Source organism: Primulina huaijiensis, chromosome 3 (assembly GCF_012295235.1).
Source record: "Primulina huaijiensis isolate GDHJ02 chromosome 3, ASM1229523v2, whole genome shotgun sequence".
Lineage (NCBI taxonomy): Eukaryota > Viridiplantae > Streptophyta > Magnoliopsida > Lamiales > Gesneriaceae > Primulina > Primulina huaijiensis.
The window spans coordinates 5700820-5717876 of NC_133308.1; the positions used below are offsets into that span (position 1 = coordinate 5700820).

At 36.8% G+C, this 17057-nt stretch overlaps 1 protein-coding gene across 2 annotated transcripts; it reads right to left on the reverse strand.

Moving 5' to 3' along the window:
• Positions 1-3124: 3124 nt before the first annotated feature.
• LOC140973344 (cysteine-tryptophan domain-containing zinc finger protein 7-like) lies at positions 3125-11529 on the reverse strand. 2 transcript variants are annotated; one of them, XM_073436058.1, is made up of 13 exons: positions 11235-11529; positions 10978-11106; positions 10380-10452; positions 10163-10293; positions 9673-10047; positions 8294-9567; positions 7835-8031; positions 6149-7698; positions 5914-6068; positions 5475-5635; positions 4479-4627; positions 3878-4369; positions 3125-3790 (listed from the first exon to the last, which is right to left on the reverse strand). In XM_073436058.1, exons 2-12 carry the CDS (start codon positions 11077-11079, stop codon positions 4175-4177), a joined length of 4362 nt encoding a protein of 1453 aa, XP_073292159.1. In that variant the 5' UTR covers positions 11080-11106; positions 11235-11529; the 3' UTR covers positions 3125-3790; positions 3878-4174. The 2 variants fall into 2 exon arrangements, with proteins under 2 accessions (XP_073292159.1, XP_073292157.1); XM_073436056.1 differs by having other exon boundaries at positions 10978-11529.
• Positions 11530-17057: the final 5528 nt, after the last annotated feature.

Here is a 17057-nt window from a genome sequence, read left to right on the forward strand (position 1 = left end):
AAGAATACAATACGTACTATTGTCTATCTTAAATTTCATTGATTTTGGTAAACAATATGTATTATTTATTTTTCCCAAAAGTAAATATAAATGATATGAGTTACTTTATGATTTGATTCGTAAAGGGTAAAAATCAATATCTTGTCAAAGAAATGATTTTTTTTTTATATAATATGTTTTTCGGTTTTAGCTACCCATCACATAAAAATTACAAAAATAACCTTTAAAACTTTTGTTCGAGTGAACAGGGTTGCTTGGAGCTTCTAACATGAAGTGGTTTTTCCGTCAAAGGAAAATATGGTGTAGTCGTGGAATATAGTCTAAACCAAATAATAACAAATATGTCATTTAAAAAAAAAAATTCTTCTCAAACTCAAATGGAATATAGTTTTTTTTAATAGAAAAATAGAATATAGTTAACAATATTTAGAGCGTAAATATTGTTTTTACCCCTTAATATTTTATCAAAACATTTGCAATTTGAAATGTGGTTGTGCAGTTGTGGCTAGGGTTGAAAGCGAATAAGCCGATTAGTGAGTCTTAATGGTCCGAGCTTTCGGATAATTCGAGTTTTCGAACTTTAATATCCAAGCAATAATTCGAATAACTCGTGAATACGTTCTAACATTTCGAGCCAAACAGAAGCAAAAAAATTAAATTTCCGAGCTTCCAATTGAAGTTAAACTCGAACAATACTTAATTCGAAAAAATTCGAATCTTTTTCGGTTGATTTTGATTTGTTTATACAACTAATTGTGATTGTTTTTCATGTAAAAGAAATATAGGTATGTAACTTTAAAACCTTGTCGGTAATATATCTTAATAGAGTAGGTCTTTTGTGAGACGGTCTCACGAATCTTTATTTGTGAGACGGTTCAACCCTACCGATATTCACAATAAAAAGTAATACTATTAGCATAAAAAGTAATACTTTTTCATGGATGATCCAAATAAGAGATTCGTCTCACAAAATACGACCCGTGAGACCGTCTCACACAAATTTTTGTCATATTAATATACGGTGGAATTTCCACCGTTTAATATATTTATTAAATATAAATTTGTATTTTTATGATTTTTTCCCCCCGACAAAGAAGAGCTAAAGCAAAAGTTAATTAAAAATATGACAAAGAACAGCTCAATCACCTTTATTTTATTGCCTTTTTCTAATTTTGTAAGAAAAGAATTGCATTAACGTGCTTGCCACCATTTTTCCTCTGTACTAATCTGAATCCGCGTGACAGACACTCGGTCACTTTCCTAATCTTCAGAAGAAGAGGCCATCGGACAAAAATCAGGAATGGCCAAATCTACCTTTCTCCCCCTCCTCTCCGCCGTGTTAGTATTGATCCTCCTACAACGATCCGCCGAAGCTGGCAGCGACGGCGACTTCAGCTGGATTCCGATCAAAATGCCCGTGACCTGCCAAGGATCAATAGCTGAGTGCATGGCCGACAGCGGCGGCGAGTTCGAAATGGATTCGGAAGTCAGTCGGCGTATTCTAGCAACCACAAGGTACATCAGCTACGGGGCGCTGCAGGCGAACAGAGTCCCATGCTCAAGGAGAGGCGCTTCGTACTACAACTGCCGGCCAGGTGCGCAAGCTAATCCATACACTCGATCGTGCTCCGCCGCCACGCGGTGCAGGAGTTAAAAAAGCGAGGCAACTCGAAGTTGTATTTTTTGTAAGGGAGCTTTTCTTCTTCTTGTGTAAACGTTTCAGAGGCAGTAAATCATTCCGTTGGATAAATGTGTTCTTTTCTTAAAGTGGTGTGAGTGTGATGATTCATGTAATTTTGAATGCAAATTATTCTTTTTGGAATAAAATTTTCCACATCAAGTTCCTATTAGTATATGCTGTCGCTTTCATTCAGTGGTTAACAATTTCCTTTCTGTTTTGTTTTCGTTTTTCCCCAAAATACAGACTTGCCAACAAGCCACACCAATTAGCAGTTGATTGATACCAGAAAGATTGAAAAACGTTGATCTAGGACCTCTTATTGCATACTCTTAGGCACCCTTTTGAGATTATTAGGGATAAGTAAGTTTTTATGTAAAGGATATTTATTATTTGGGATAAAATGATTTGGCAAATATTTCACATGACCAAATTACCTCTTCCCACTTTATAATTTACCTATGAACCGAGCAAAATCTAAAATAGATCTTGTTCATCACTCTTTTGTTTTATCCAAGTCTCACCCGCCGACCCATTTTGGAAGATCTCGGATTTCAAATCTTAGCCGGATCCCCATCTGATCCGTGGACCCATCTTGGAAATGCATGCGGCATTTTGCAAGAAAATGGAGTTGGCGATGAGGAACAGCAGCGCGCAGACTTGAAGCTGGAGCTGCGGCGGATAAGTCCTCTGTACCCACAACAGCAGCAAGAATCATTGAAGATTGGAGTAAGGGTGATTAGTTGGAGTAGAGATAATTTCGAAAGATACTATTTTCTTGGATTGAAAATCTGAGTTTTGCAATACTTAAGCTTGGAAATGAAATGAAATGGAAAATTGGGTATGGGATTTCAGGATTTTCTCGTGACATGTTGATATTACAGATGAATTCGATCAATGAGAGTGATTCCACGAACTCCTGCTGCTGCGGCAGTTCTCTTGAAAGAGGGTCAGTTAGTTTGGTGTGTTTTCTAGGGCGGCGCGCAGGGTAAAATTGGGAAAAACCCTTCGTACTGTACAAATGTGGACTAGAAATACCAACAAGTAGGGACATAATTCATGAGTTTTCAAGATTGAACAGTGACTTTTCACGGGCATGAGGTAATCCATTTTGTTTCCAAAAACGAGTCAAACGCTGGACCAGTGACTAATCCTACTCTAATCACCCCTACCAACCGGGGCCAAATCTTGATCACAAACAGAATTTACTCATGCTGCATGAGTATTACAGTTACGATAATTCACGACACCGAGAACCTTTCTATTGTGAATATGAGAGAGATGGAGATATGAACATTTTAGTGCTTGATGTCTTGGTGTGTCACATCTGGTTGCCCACAAATCCCTTTTATAAAGAGATTAAATCATCTCAAATGAGATACATTATAGGTATCAAACTCTAGAATTTGATCGGGCAAGCTCGCATGAGCGACTACGTCCAGAACAGTGAGATTAAGACATCAGTTGAAGTTTGCACCACAAACTTGGGTCGCTGCTCAATAACCGGCTTTTCATGTGCATTGAGCCGGCTTTGCAGCTAAGATACAGCTTCAAGTGTCGTCAAAGCTGCCTAAGCCAAATATGAGCCACAAAAAGAACTCTACACGAAGTATGAGCCGGTAACGAGCATGACGGGGTCTTGGTTTTGCACTTGTTGAATAGCTCCCCCGCACTGTTTCCCCAGGTGGCTCATGCCATGGTCCCCAAGGCTGCTAATTGTGCGGAGAAGTGTAATCAGTACTCCATGACTCGTGCGGAGGAGAGAGGCGATGCAGTATTATTATTATTACCTGCCAAGACATTGGAGGGAGCTGCCATTCATACTTATTTATGGATGATTTGTATTTATGGTAGTTATGGCACGATTATAAACGGTCCCTGGAACGTTGATTGATCGACTAAAACAAATTTCATTTACATTTAATTATTAAAAAAAAGAAACAAGCAATTGACATTTATACGAAGAAATGCAAAAATAAATTTACATGTAGTCCTTTAAGGAGGGTAATTCCCAACCCCATTCATTAAAGAAGAGTATAAATGAACATGTCCACTGATGAATAAAACAGGTAAAATCTTATCAGTGCTGGGGTGGAAACACTATGTACGGACCTGCAAAACATTTAAGTATATAGTCTAAGAACCACAAAAAAGGGGGAATTCTGATCTAGTATAGACAATAATTGAAGGAAAATTAACCTGAGAATATAGTCCACTTTTCTTGATTGAATTTTCTGAATATATATGTATCACCGGTATTGAGTTGTGATATCTTGAGCTTGCCGTGGATTTGGCTCAATAAATCTTACGATCAAATTGTGCAGGAATTGCAGAAATTGAGGCTCATTAAATCATCCCTGCCAAACTTTTAACAACTGAGTGAATATCATTTCCCCTCTCTGCCATTTGCAATCAACCAGGTAAGATCCTTTTCAATCCGAGAACATGGAGGAAAGGGAAGATCCAAGATTGGCATGAAGAAAGGTAATGTCCACTTCAACTATTTATGGCTTCCATTGAGACTCGCACAAGGCGCAATAAACCTTGCACATCTTGGAAGTTGAAATCAAGTGCCTTTTTGAGGGAAGTGATACCATTTTTATGCAGGGTTTCTTCGAGTTTTGAACTAGCAGCAGCGTAAGCATTTCTTGATTTCCTTGAGGCTTCCAATGCAAAGGTAATATCCTGAGCCTTCAAAAGAAAAACAGTATTCAGTAAAAAACAGAGTTTTTTTTATTTTAAAAAAAGAAGTTTAAGAACAACTCCCTCAAACCACGATTTCCCAAATCCCGAGACTTACAAAGTTGAGGAGCCGCAAGAAACCAGAACGATTTTGTGAAGTGATGACATGACTACCAGGTTCTCCAACCTTGGTTAAGCCGGTAGAATTGTATGTAGACGCATGGTTTAAGTTGTCCACATCAGAAGCAGAGGAAGAAGGAGAGTCACCTAAATGGTAATCGTAAGCACAAGAATCCACAATTAGGACTGTAAAGTCGTCAAAGTTCGTAACTAAACAAGTAAGATAAAGTTCTCGCACAGCTACAACTTTATATTTTACAAATCACTAAATAAATGCTAGGTGAAACACAATTACACCATAGCCAAAAGAGGAATATAATTCATCCCTTCTCAATTTTTTCTTGGTTGCAGGGTGTTATGTGTCCTCAAGGACTATCATCGGGTCAATCCCGATAACATGAAATGAGTCACGGGCTGAACTAAGGTGCGTGTGTTAGGTGTGCTTTGCCTTCTCAAAGGCTGCTGATATTACATACCCATATCAAATTATACAGCAAAACCTAAAATGGTTAATTACCTAGAGGGTTCTCCCACCTAAAAGATTAATTTTCTAGTTTTTGACTCTCATCTTGGCTTTATGACCAAACATTTTCTCTCTCACGATTCAGTGATAGCGATTAATCTCCACAAAAGCATCAACTGTTAGCACCCGTAGATAAACATACCAATTCAAGGATTTTCAACAACTTCAGAAGAAAAAACAGCACATCATTCTGCAATTTCTATTATTGGACTCTACTATTTATAAGGTTACACAGAAGAAAACCCACAATTGCGCTTGGGCTATAAAATGGGCCAAGGGAAGTAACAAACGGAGAGATCACCCTTTACTCATTTCTTAAAAAAAACCAAAATTTGAAGGTAATATGATGATAAAATTACAAATCACGTTGTCAAGAAGATATAGTCCTTCAATCTTTAAACTGAGACCAGTGTAATAACAGTATCGTTTGGTTTTCATTTTAAATCATCATAAAGAATGACTAATTGATACCTGGGGAAAAAATCTGCAAAGAAGTTCGCAAATCATTCCTGTCTCTGCTTGCTCTGGAATGTGAAGAATAAACTACTCGCATATAAGCAACCTCGGTGCATTTATATGCCAAAGCAGCAGTAGCCATGTCTTTTGACTTTTCATATTCATGAGCACAAAACCTATCATTAAGTAACCATTAGAAACAAGAAAATATATGACAGCGCAACAGAGCAAAAAGCTAAGAAAGAAGTCTATGATGCCTTAGAAACCGATATTTAATGGCTTTAGAGGATTCACCATCAGGACAGAACTCATGTCATAACCTCTCATAAGATTTGGCCAACGTTTAAATAACCAAAAACTTTATTTTCTTTGGAAAAAAATGACTTCAAACACAAATAAATGCATAAACTTTGTTCCCAACATAAGAATTTTATAAATACTAAGCATAACTCACTCGCAAAGCTTTGCAGTGCTGCTGTATATATTCATTGAGTGCACATCATTATGCTTCGAGCCTTCAGTGCTTCCAGATTCTAACAATGAGGCGGCATGGAGAAATTTGAGGGAAGCTTCGAAGTATAACCCATTACTTTCCCCTGATCCAGAATGCTGTAACACAGAACCTTGATATGAATTTAACATTGGAACAATACAATAAGTATGTCAGAATTATCACGACAAGAATAAACCTTGAGCCGATCAGCCAGGTGTTTGAGGTCCTTTGCCTCTTTCAAAGCATTATTAGCAGCCTGACTATTGGAATCCCTTCGAACAGGACTTGGGACTTCAGCATCCCGAGCCTTGTGCAATTTTGGATTTCTAGAGCTACTGGGTTGAACATTCTGGTTCTCAGGTTTTATACTCTGTCTTAATGCCTTTAGTACATCACCATTACCAAATGCACTTTTTTCAATGTTTTCTTTATGAGATCCAGAGACAGGCTGGAGACTAGAAACTGTTTCAGTCTGAATTCTTGCTAAGGGTGGAAGTGAGAGCGAGTTACCGTTTTCATTAACCTCAACCTGTTCACTTTTCTTGCGTAATTTATTGTCATCATGTTCCTGCAGAAGATTATGCCTTTTTATGGTAACTTCTTGGCCACCATGACCTTCATACTTTATCTGACCTCTTCTTCCTTTACTGCTCTCACTTAAAGTTCCTCCTGCAGTATCTTTCTTGCAAATAAACTTCTCGGCCTTACCTGGAGTGCTGGATTCATCAGCAAACTTGTTTCTTCGACTCTTGTACTTCTCCTCATCACGCCCGTGATACAAGTAATCACGTGAAGAATCAAACACCTTGATTTTTTCTTTACCTGAGTCAGCTCCAGAAGTTTGAGTCTTATCTTTATGTGAAGCCAGCCCCTTCTCCCGCTTCTTCAAGTGAGATACACTACCATGAGCAAGGCCTGCATTTGTTTTTCCTTCTATTTGGCATTGCTCAAAAGAATTCTTCTCAGAAGCACTATCCTTATCACCTAAGGGAATATCACAAACAACTGCATCTTTTTTCACCATCCCTGTTTGATCATTCCCTCTGTCATCTTCACCAGCTGAAAACCTTTTCGGGCTCATGCCAGTCAGGGAGTTAGAATCCTGAAAATCATCTTTTCCAATGAGGTTCTTTCTTGTAGAAGTGACCTTATCAGCATTATAAAATCTCAAAGGATATGAAGACACTGATTCAACTGGGGACCCTTTAACTACCTGGGAAAAGGCTTTATGTTTAGGTGAGCCAGATACCTTGGAAGAACTTGAATTGGCAGTAACAGAAGATCGAACCAAACTCTTATCACCTTTCCAATAATCTTCAGCCTGAGAATTGCTCAGAAAATGCCCATTTTGCTGGTTTCTAGAATTGGGAACTCTAGCTTTCTTTTCTTTCATATGGTCACTTTCACACATTTCATCCACAAATTCACCAGAGCGTTGTTGGCAGTGTCCTGAAAATGAAAGAGGCTTCACATGACTTTGAGAACCATGGTGTTCCTCTCCTTTCCTCTTCCTAACGGAATCCTTGTTATCATGTATGTTTGAATGCAGCAGACAATGATCTAATGTACTAGGAGCATGTATTTCTGGCTTCAAACTGTTAATAGAGCTATCTGCTTTTATGGAAGTGCCGCCATGATCAGAAATCCCCTTTTCATAATCAAACTTCTCATTTTCCTTCAGTCTTTTAGATGCTCTAGAACCATCCAAATCAGACTCTCGTTTGCTCCTTGTCTTCGAATTCATAACTATGCACATTTGAACAAAAACATAAGAAATTTAAGGAGAAGCTGAAGATTGGGGTTCAAGGATAAGATTTGACCATTAGACTTATGTTCCCTTCATACATAAAGGACAATTTGAGGATGGTACTCATTGTAATACCTGTATCAGAACAATTGACTAGAGGCTCTTGTTTATTATCATTGTGTGCCTGAACTGAGGGCACCGTTACAGAAGTTCCCAGAGAATTGTTTATCTGGTTGAGTTGAACTGAAGCAGAAGGGTGGTGGTAAAGGGCCTGGGCCCTTAATGCATTACTTGTCTCCTCCTCTGGGACACTACATCGGTTCATCCCAGGCCTACGAAAATGGCAGAACATAAGTTTTTCCTTTTGGATTAAAGAACCTTGACAAACAAACAGAAAAAGGCCTAGCTCGATCATCAAACACACTACAATGATAGTTTTGAACTCAACTCTGTGTTTGGTTATTAGGCGGATAAAATCAGACACCAAGTCATGAACACATATCAGTTCGTCAGATTATCACAAAACACGAGAAAAATATGGTATAAGAGTGGTCACATAAAAAAAGATGGCTCAAGAAGAATGATAGAACTTACAGCCAGGTAAGCATCCTACAAAGCCATTTATTTGGAAGACTCTTGGGATTTGTACCCAGCGGAAGAAGTCTCCATTTCCCACAGTTGTCACAAGAGACCCAATCTTCATTAAGAGGAGCAGCCATTCCAGTTGGAGCTTCAGAACTCGGCCCATTTCCAGGAGGGATTCTATGAGAAGCCGACATGGAGCATACTTTCAAGGAATGTGGATTTTCAGAGTTTAATTTATTACAATTATCTTTTAATCCGTCATGGTAATCACTCTCACTTATTCTACTCATGCGTTGATGGTCCTTTATCCTTCCAGTAGATGACATTTCACCTGAAATGGATTTGTTATCATTTTCGAATCCCAAGTCTCCGTGTTTTTCCTTTCGCAGATCATGTGATTCATTTTTAGACACGAGTCTGTCACTGTCAGGATGAGAACTCTTCCCCCTTTTAGAACTCAAAGAAAAATCAACATCCAACTTATCTTTTGACATATATGCAACTTTAGAACTTATGCTGGGAACTCTTACTAGTTTCCTTTGGGCCCCAGAAGATGACTTCTCGAGAGCTGATTTTGAACCTTTCTCGCTACTAGATCCTTCCTTCTGAACAGGAAACTGTTTCAAGGAATCAATTGGTTCAGCACTGTAGTCTTTCGTCCCCTTACAATCATTTGACTCATATTCACCTGAAGCACGAGCTTTTTCTGCTTTACGTACATCGTGCAGAGAGCAAGCAGCGATGCTGCTGTCAAATTTTCCTTTTTTACTTTCTGAAAGCCACAATCCCAGACTTTCAGTTAACTTTTCAGCTCTGCAAATATCTTGAGCAGGTTCAGTATCCAAACATTTCTTCCCTGCCATTCCAGAGGTGATTAAATCTCCATCCATCCCTATTACCACATCACTGGCATAGTGTGAATTCGATAAAAGTGGAAGTTTCAAAGCACTGGATACAAGTTCATCACACTCTACTGTGTCGATATCAGTTTCATTTTCCTTTTTCAGAGCAGAGACGGAATAATTCTTATCACTGCTGCTCTTACGATTCTTTAATTCGGTGAAAGAATAATCTCTTTCAGATGGCTTCCATTTTTTTCGCTCTGTAACTTTCTGATCACACCTACTAGAAAGAGATCCATTTACCAACATCCCAGATTTCTTAGTGCCCATCTCGTCGAGTTCAGATTCACCGATTACCCCAAGATTTCCTTTATCCATCAGATGAATCAAATCCTCTGATAGAGGAGATAGAAGTAGACCCCCATAAAAGGATGTCATTGTCTGATCCACCAAAGAATCACGTGAATTTTTGGAATTCATTTAGAAAGGAATTAGCGCTACTAGACCCAAACATATCATAAATCACAACAAATTATTTAGTTTTACCTGAAGAATACTGATAGGAGAGCCCTCCTGCAAATCCAAAAGATTACGACTCTGTGGTTTACTAGTGGCTGGACTTTCATCTAACAAAGAAGATGGAGAAACTACAAGACCAAGTCCATTGTAGATATCAGCAATCTTTTGTGTCGAAACTTTATCAGATCCAACTTTGATTCGGACCTTCAGAATTCTCTGATCAGAAGTGTTGACAGATTTCTTGGAGACTCCAAGGTTTAAACTGGATTCATTAACTTGTCTAAACGGTAAGTCTACATCTACTTTCAAGGAATTTCCCATCAACATGGTTTTTCCTGAAGCGTCATGAAGCCTTGCAGTCGGCGAAACACTTCTTGAAGCTGATGAGCTTTGACTCTGATCCTGAACCAGAGAAAATGTCAATTAAAGGTCAACCTGGAACAAGACATTCTAGTCTATTTTGTAATGAAAGATCGTCAACACAAAAGTACGTAAATTTATATCCATCAGCATCTACCTCCAAATGAAACCTTTTCACGGAATTTGGCATACTATTTTCCTGGATCTCTGGAGCAGTATTTGCATGGGACCTAGATGGAGATCTCTGATAAGTAGGTAAAAAGGAACCATAGCCTCCAAATTTTGCACCTGTTAAGCCAACAAATTCTTAATCCATACTCGACACATCATGTTCTGAATTCACATTTGTTATGTCGCACTCTTTTTCAACTTACCCAAATTCTCAGCTGAAACACCACCTTCAAAATCTTTCTGAAAATGCCCCAAAACATCTTGGAGTTTCTCCCCCTTCAAACGAATGCCAATCGAAAAACGTTAATATTAATATTCTATTCAAGACCAAGAACGATAGCACCTCAAGCTAGGTGTAATGCGTGAATTTTATTTTATCTTGTCCCTACGACAGAAGGTTCAGAAAGAGCTCGTGTAACAACATTAGTGCACATGTCCTCGTATAAGAGTACAAGAAGATGCATCAAATCTGAGCACAGATATACCACCTAAATAGAACAAACTACAGATACAAAATTCACTACGGCCAATCCAAAAATGGTAACTACTATTCCCAATAAAGAACACTAGCCTTTTTCGGAGAATATAAGGAAACAGCATATTCATATCCAGAAACTGATCAAAGCCGGAATAATTACAGAGAGAACAAAAATACTAAACTACCACCTGTCAACACTTGGGAGCACACAGAGGTGCCATACAACTTAAAACAAGGTCAGAAATTCGACGTACCGTCATAAAGATAATAACTACTTCACAGCACGGAAAAAAAAGTGAAAAGGAAAATTAAAAAAATCTTACAATGTACGAGAAAGCAACATCAGGGTCAATCGTGGAATCTTCCTCTACACCATTATAGCACAGTGCCTCGCCTTCTTCAAGCTCGGTCTCTTCCATCTCCATCCCAAACTCTAACCCGTTCTCCCACCTCTGCTTCCCACATAAATCATTAAAAAACATTAACTAAAATTGAAATTCACTGGTTTCTTTCTCCGTCCACTTCTCGCCAAAAATCTCAATGACCCTTTTCACAAAATAGAAAAACACGGAGAACCCACCAATTATTTTTCTTGATCAGATTTATAATGCGATTTATTCACCCGCCACGAACAGATATCTATTAACACTCGAGGAAAAAGAAGTTGCACAATAACTCGAACTTCGATAGCTCAATTTGATTTTTGGTAGCGCGGAACGTGGGATCGTGTGTTGTGTGTTCTCGAGAGATCTCGCCGATGAGCAGAAAATTTTGCAGAGATCAAAATACGGAAAGATAAAAACAACGAGAAGGAGACAAGCTCTCTGGTTATGGCGGACGGGAACCGGGTTATTTCCTTCTTCATAAATAAATTGTTTTAATAATTATTCTTTCGTTCATATACCACCAAGTAAGAATAAATAAATTAATGAGATCGGGCTTGTAGCTAAGTGGTCTTACTCCTGTCGAAATAATCGGTTTTCTCGGTTCGATCCCACTCCACGCCTGAGTTATAACAAAAAAAAAAAAAGAACAAATAAATTAATCATAAAAGCGTGACAAAATTGAAAACGAAAAAAAATAATATTATTCGGAAAATACGAAAATGTTCTGATTCACAAAAACGGTAAAACTCGTATGAAATTTTCTCGCACACGAAAGTTTGACAATTTGTCAAACAAATTTTCAACCCAATTAGTTGTCAAAAATATTTTTTTATATAAATATAAATAGAGTTAACACATCTCACAAATATAGATACCTGATATCGTCAAACATAAAACTTTTTTATTCTGATTTGTTACACATCCACATAAAATAGTTGTTTGAGTATGTTTTTCTGAGACGATCTCACGTCGATTCGATTTACCATAAAAAATATTTTTGACATAAAAAATAATAAATTTTTATGAGTCAGGTCAAATCGGATATCTCTATCACAAAATTGAACAGTAACACGATCTCATAATTTTTTTTTAGCTATTTTCACTTTTTGCAGGTAAATGGTTATATTTCATCAAACTTAAAATTTTATTAATACTTGATATTTTTATGTATATTGACCATATCGTAAAATTCTTACACAATCTCTAATTATCTTTTTAAGATATGTCGTGATATTTGGAAGATATACATGGATCTTTTTTTTTTCAGCATCAATAATTTTATTTTGTATTAACAAGGATTTTATCTTGATTGAGACTCCATTCTTATATACAAGAGGTTGTGAGACTTAAATATTATGAAGATCACTTCAATTCATATATATATTTTTTGTTTAACGTTAGAATGACTCGTTTTTTTTAGTATCGTCTCAACCCAAATTTTTTTGTTATGCGGGGATATCTTTAGACTATTTGAATTCATTTTGAAGAAATTGTTCGTTGAATCAATGCTCGAGATATTTCAAAAGATCAGTTTTAAAGAGCAATCATATATGTTATACATGTAAAAGTAACAATTTAAAAGCCCGTAGATCTTGAATTTGACCAGTGATCTTGAGTATATAAAAATGTTCAATAGATTTATGTATAAAGTTAAATCCTAAAAATATAATCAAAATATAAGAATATTTTTCAAATTAAATTAATTATAAAGTTTGAAATCACAAAATTATATTCTCAGTTGGACTAAACTTGAATTGAGCAAGTTCACGAGATATGCTTGCCCCGGCTTGAAGCCTTGAAACCATGCACAACACATGAGTATGATATTTCCAACTAACTTTGGTATAAAACAACTTCTCTAATCCGTTCACGAATTTTTGAGATCGAAGATAAATTTGAAATCATGGATTTTGATTATATTTCTCCGTAGTAATAATCAAGGGATTGATTCCAAATCATTTAGTCACGTGACTTGTCAGGGTTTTTTTAGTCAATTGACGATGAAAAAAGCTTTTAATATATGAATATAGTATAAAGAAAAATAATGTATAATATATTTTGAAATGTGAAAAAAAAGGTATAGTCCTGGATTTGACATCGTGTGTGTGTGTTAAATGTTTGGAAAATAATAATAACACATTGAAAATGGAAATAACGAAATAAATATAATATTTTAACATTATCTAGACAAGATTGTATGGGGAGTGGGACAAAACGCGGGGTCCCATTCTTGTGTCCGAAGGTCGGCCAGCAGTTAGAAGAAGTATTCCAGCTGTTGAATGGCCACCCCACCCCCCGTCTACCCACCCTATGGGGCTGCCGTGCTGACAGAGGAACGCCTCGCAAAAGTTTTAACTTTGGCATTTCTAATTTTGTTATACGTATTGTTTTATGTATATTGTTAAATTCAACCCAAAGTTTGTTGGATAAATGAATAATTAAATGAAGAATGAAAAGTGGTCGATGAAAAAGGGAGTGAGAGTTGTCTCACATTAGAAAATTAGACAAGCTTGGTCTCCCTTATAAGCTCCAAGTTGAGCTAAGGATTTGGGACTCATGGGATATCAGAAGTTTTTAAAAAAGAGAAGATGCTGATAGGCTGTGTTTCGGTGAAACACGCACGCCGCCGGCCGGCTCGGTGCGGTGCTTGAATAATATTAATATTTTTGGATCAAATTTATTTGGAAAATAAAATTTGTTAACAGAAGCACCAGGGCTGGTGCGCGCCAAAACGCACTACAGTGCGCGAAGATGCATCCGGACAGAAGCTCTCGCGCTGGTGCGCGACAATATGTGCGCCCCAGTGCGCCTGCTACCTTTCGGAGCACATGCACAGAACCAGCACACCTGCCAATGTCCTTTTGCACACGAAACAATTTGTGCGTCCCTTCTCGAAGCTTGTGTCTACTCCATCCTATTGTTTGCATCAAACAATGTGTCCCTTCCCTACTCGCAGAGAGTTATGACTCTTCTACACATCCGGTCCGAAAATTTGTGACTTTTCTACGTATCCGGTCCGAAAAGTCATGTCTCTTCTACACATCCGATGATCATTTATAAATAATTTCTCATCCATTTTCACTGCACTTCTTGCCAATTTCACTGCACTTCTTCTTGCATCTTACTGCATAATACTTCACTTCGTTTTTTTAAATTTGCTGCGTAATTTTGTTCTCTGCTTTCGAGAGTTTGTAGTGCTACAATCTCTCGACTTGAAGTCGTTATATCTTAGGGACGATTGCCTGCAACGTATAGCATTTCATACGGACAATTTCGTCTTGCGGAGAAAGAAACATCCTTGCCTCGATTTGTTTTTTATGTAATTGTTCAAAATTGAGAGAAAGATCAACAACAAAGTTACCTCCCGTAAAGTTGAAGTAATGATTTTTATTATTATTACAATAAGGGAGAGGGTTGGTGTCGTGGTGGGGGTTGATGGCTAAAGTGTATTTATTATTGTCACTGACCATTTTTCCCAATAAAATCAAGTGTCACGATATTAAGACTTACCTTAAGTTCGTGGTGCCTAGAAAAACTTAAAATGGATATGTGGGGTTGATAGTAAAGTGTATTTATTTATTTGGGAAGGAGGGTTTTATTTGAGTGTAGAATTTGAGACTTTTGTTCCTTCGATCAAGAGGCATGGGGGTAATTAAAGTTCAATATATGAAAACTAATAGTATGGATGGAGGTAGGATTCAAAAGCATTTGGATTGGCTCTGCTCCATGTTAAGACTGTAATTGATACATTAGATTAATTGATTTGGAAATGGATGTATGTTTTTTTGGTTTGAAAAATGAGTTGATATTTTTTCTTCTCTCCATTCTTTGAGTTACCTAAATAAAAAAAAAAATTCCCGTCGAAAATTCGATTCAAATAATCCAAAAAATTTTCAACAAAGAATTATTTTTTAAATTTCGTAATTATTCGAATTCGGATTATTTCTAACTGGAAAAATCACAATACAAGCTTAATAATTATTGCAACATAAATATTTCTCAGAAATAGTAAACAATAGATTTATTTCACAAAATTAGCGACAATGGATTTTTAGGCTAAAATCTAAAATCGAAAATTAATAAACATCATAGTCCAATATTAATGCAAATCAAACAATCGCGACTAAATAGTCGACATAATTTTAGAGTTGTCTAATTTTACATCAAAGTCGCATTATTTCAGAACATAAAACAATAAACCAACCAATTAACTATTAGCGGGATATATGAGTCGAAAATCGCAAAAAAAGTGAATAGGTAAAATTATCAATAGGGGCACCAACAAATCGACTAATATATATACAAGCTGGAAATCGAGCTTCAAAACTCCAAAAATTGAAGCTAAATAGAGCAGAAAAAATTTCTAACCATCGACCGCTTGAAAAACCCAAATCAAAAATTTGGAATTGAATTGAAAGCTGTGATGGACTGACTACTTTTCGTTCTAGATAAAGATTGTGTATTATGTTACTTTGGTCTGGATAATTTTGATAACTTATTATTTAATTGCATTTTCAGTAGAGCTGTATGATATATTTTGTGGATGACTTCACATTCTCTTTATTAGAACGATAATGCGGAGTTCTTTGAAGGAGTTCAAGAAAGCCTGTCGATGGTTAGAATTATCATTAGTCACATCGACTTCATCACTACTATCAGAATTATCATTCTCAATAACATTTGCTTTCAACTTAGGTACCAAACCCATCGAAACATCACCACTGGAAAAATTGTTTTCTTTTGCCACATCGTCCAAAATATTTTTCACCACCAAATTAAGTTCACTAATTTTTTCACGATCATCATATGATCTTATCTCGGAATTATCTCCTACAACTTCATTGTTGTCCTTGTCATTCATATATATAACTTTAGAATTATTCAAATCATTAACACCTACACTTTTCTCAACAGCTAAAGGTTTTTACACCAAAAATTCATCTAACACCTATACTTTTGACATTCGAAAAGTCTTCATCATCTAGATCTTTGCGCATTAAAAGTTCATCAACAACTATTTTTCTCATTTATCCAATTCATCAACACCTACGCCTTCTCATTCATCTTCATCAAAATTATGAACATGAATATTCAAAAAATCATCAAATCAAAAGAAACACCTTCATCATGTTTCAACAGACTTCAAAGGGATCTTGCTTTTCAGCCAACGAAACAAACAAGGGAAGATAAGTACACCACATGGTACAACCAATTATGACACTCTTTCGTAAAACCAAGGCTAAACACAAAACACTACACATAAAATAATTAAAAACATAATATCAAAATAACTAATAAAAAAATCTCACCATCAACCCAATGTGCAACCATCCATGTAAGTTTTACTTCATAGATTCTATAATTTTTCGTATAGAAAACGAAAGGCGGGATCACCCCAAGCAAACTTAAAAAACGTGCTAAGATAATCTATATAAAGAAATATAAAACTATGAGTAATATGATTATCAATGAAGAATATTATACAATATAAAACTATTCAGGCTACGTTTGGTTTGGAGGATAAAATAAAATTAGTATGTAAATGATAAAAGAAATGATTGTGATAGAAATGTAATATAATGTAAAATTGTATTATGTTTGGTATGATTTTTAAGTGTGAGATAATTTTGAATTTTTTGATAAAATGACAAAATTGCCCTTTCTTCTTTTTTTTTTATTCTTCCACTCCGGCGGCGGCGGCGACGGGGTCGGCCGGAGGTTTTCGGAGGTCGGCGGTGGTCGGTCGGAAGCGGCGGTCGGTCGGTCGGAAGAGGCGGAGGTCGGCGGTGGTGGTCAGCGGAGATGGTCGACGGTAGCCGGAGGTGGCCGGCGGTGGCCGACGGTTGCCGGCGGCGGGGGTTGCCGGTGGACGGTCAGTGGAAGGAAGTGGTGGTGAGTTTGAATTTAGAAGAAGGGTAAAATTGGAAAAATATGATGAATTAAGAGTGGGATAAATAATCCTAGGGGGTGCGGATGTATTATTTTAACCTACCTAATATAACTTAATCATTCATAGG

Excerpts from the sequence above, each read along its gene's own strand:
- LOC140973344 (XM_073436056.1), bottom strand. The coding sequence starts at position 11,136 with ATGTTTTTTAATGATTTATGTGGGAAGCAGAGGTGGGAGAACGGGTTA. Across the intron at positions 8,032-8,293 it reads TGTAGGATGCTTACCTGGCT|GCCTGGGATGAACCGATGTA; the intron begins GTAAGTTCTATC and ends CCATTTTCGTAG. Across the intron at positions 4,370-4,478 it reads TCTTGCGGCTCCTCAACTTT|GCTCAGGATATTACCTTTGC; the intron begins GTAAGTCTCGGG and ends TTTCTTTTGAAG.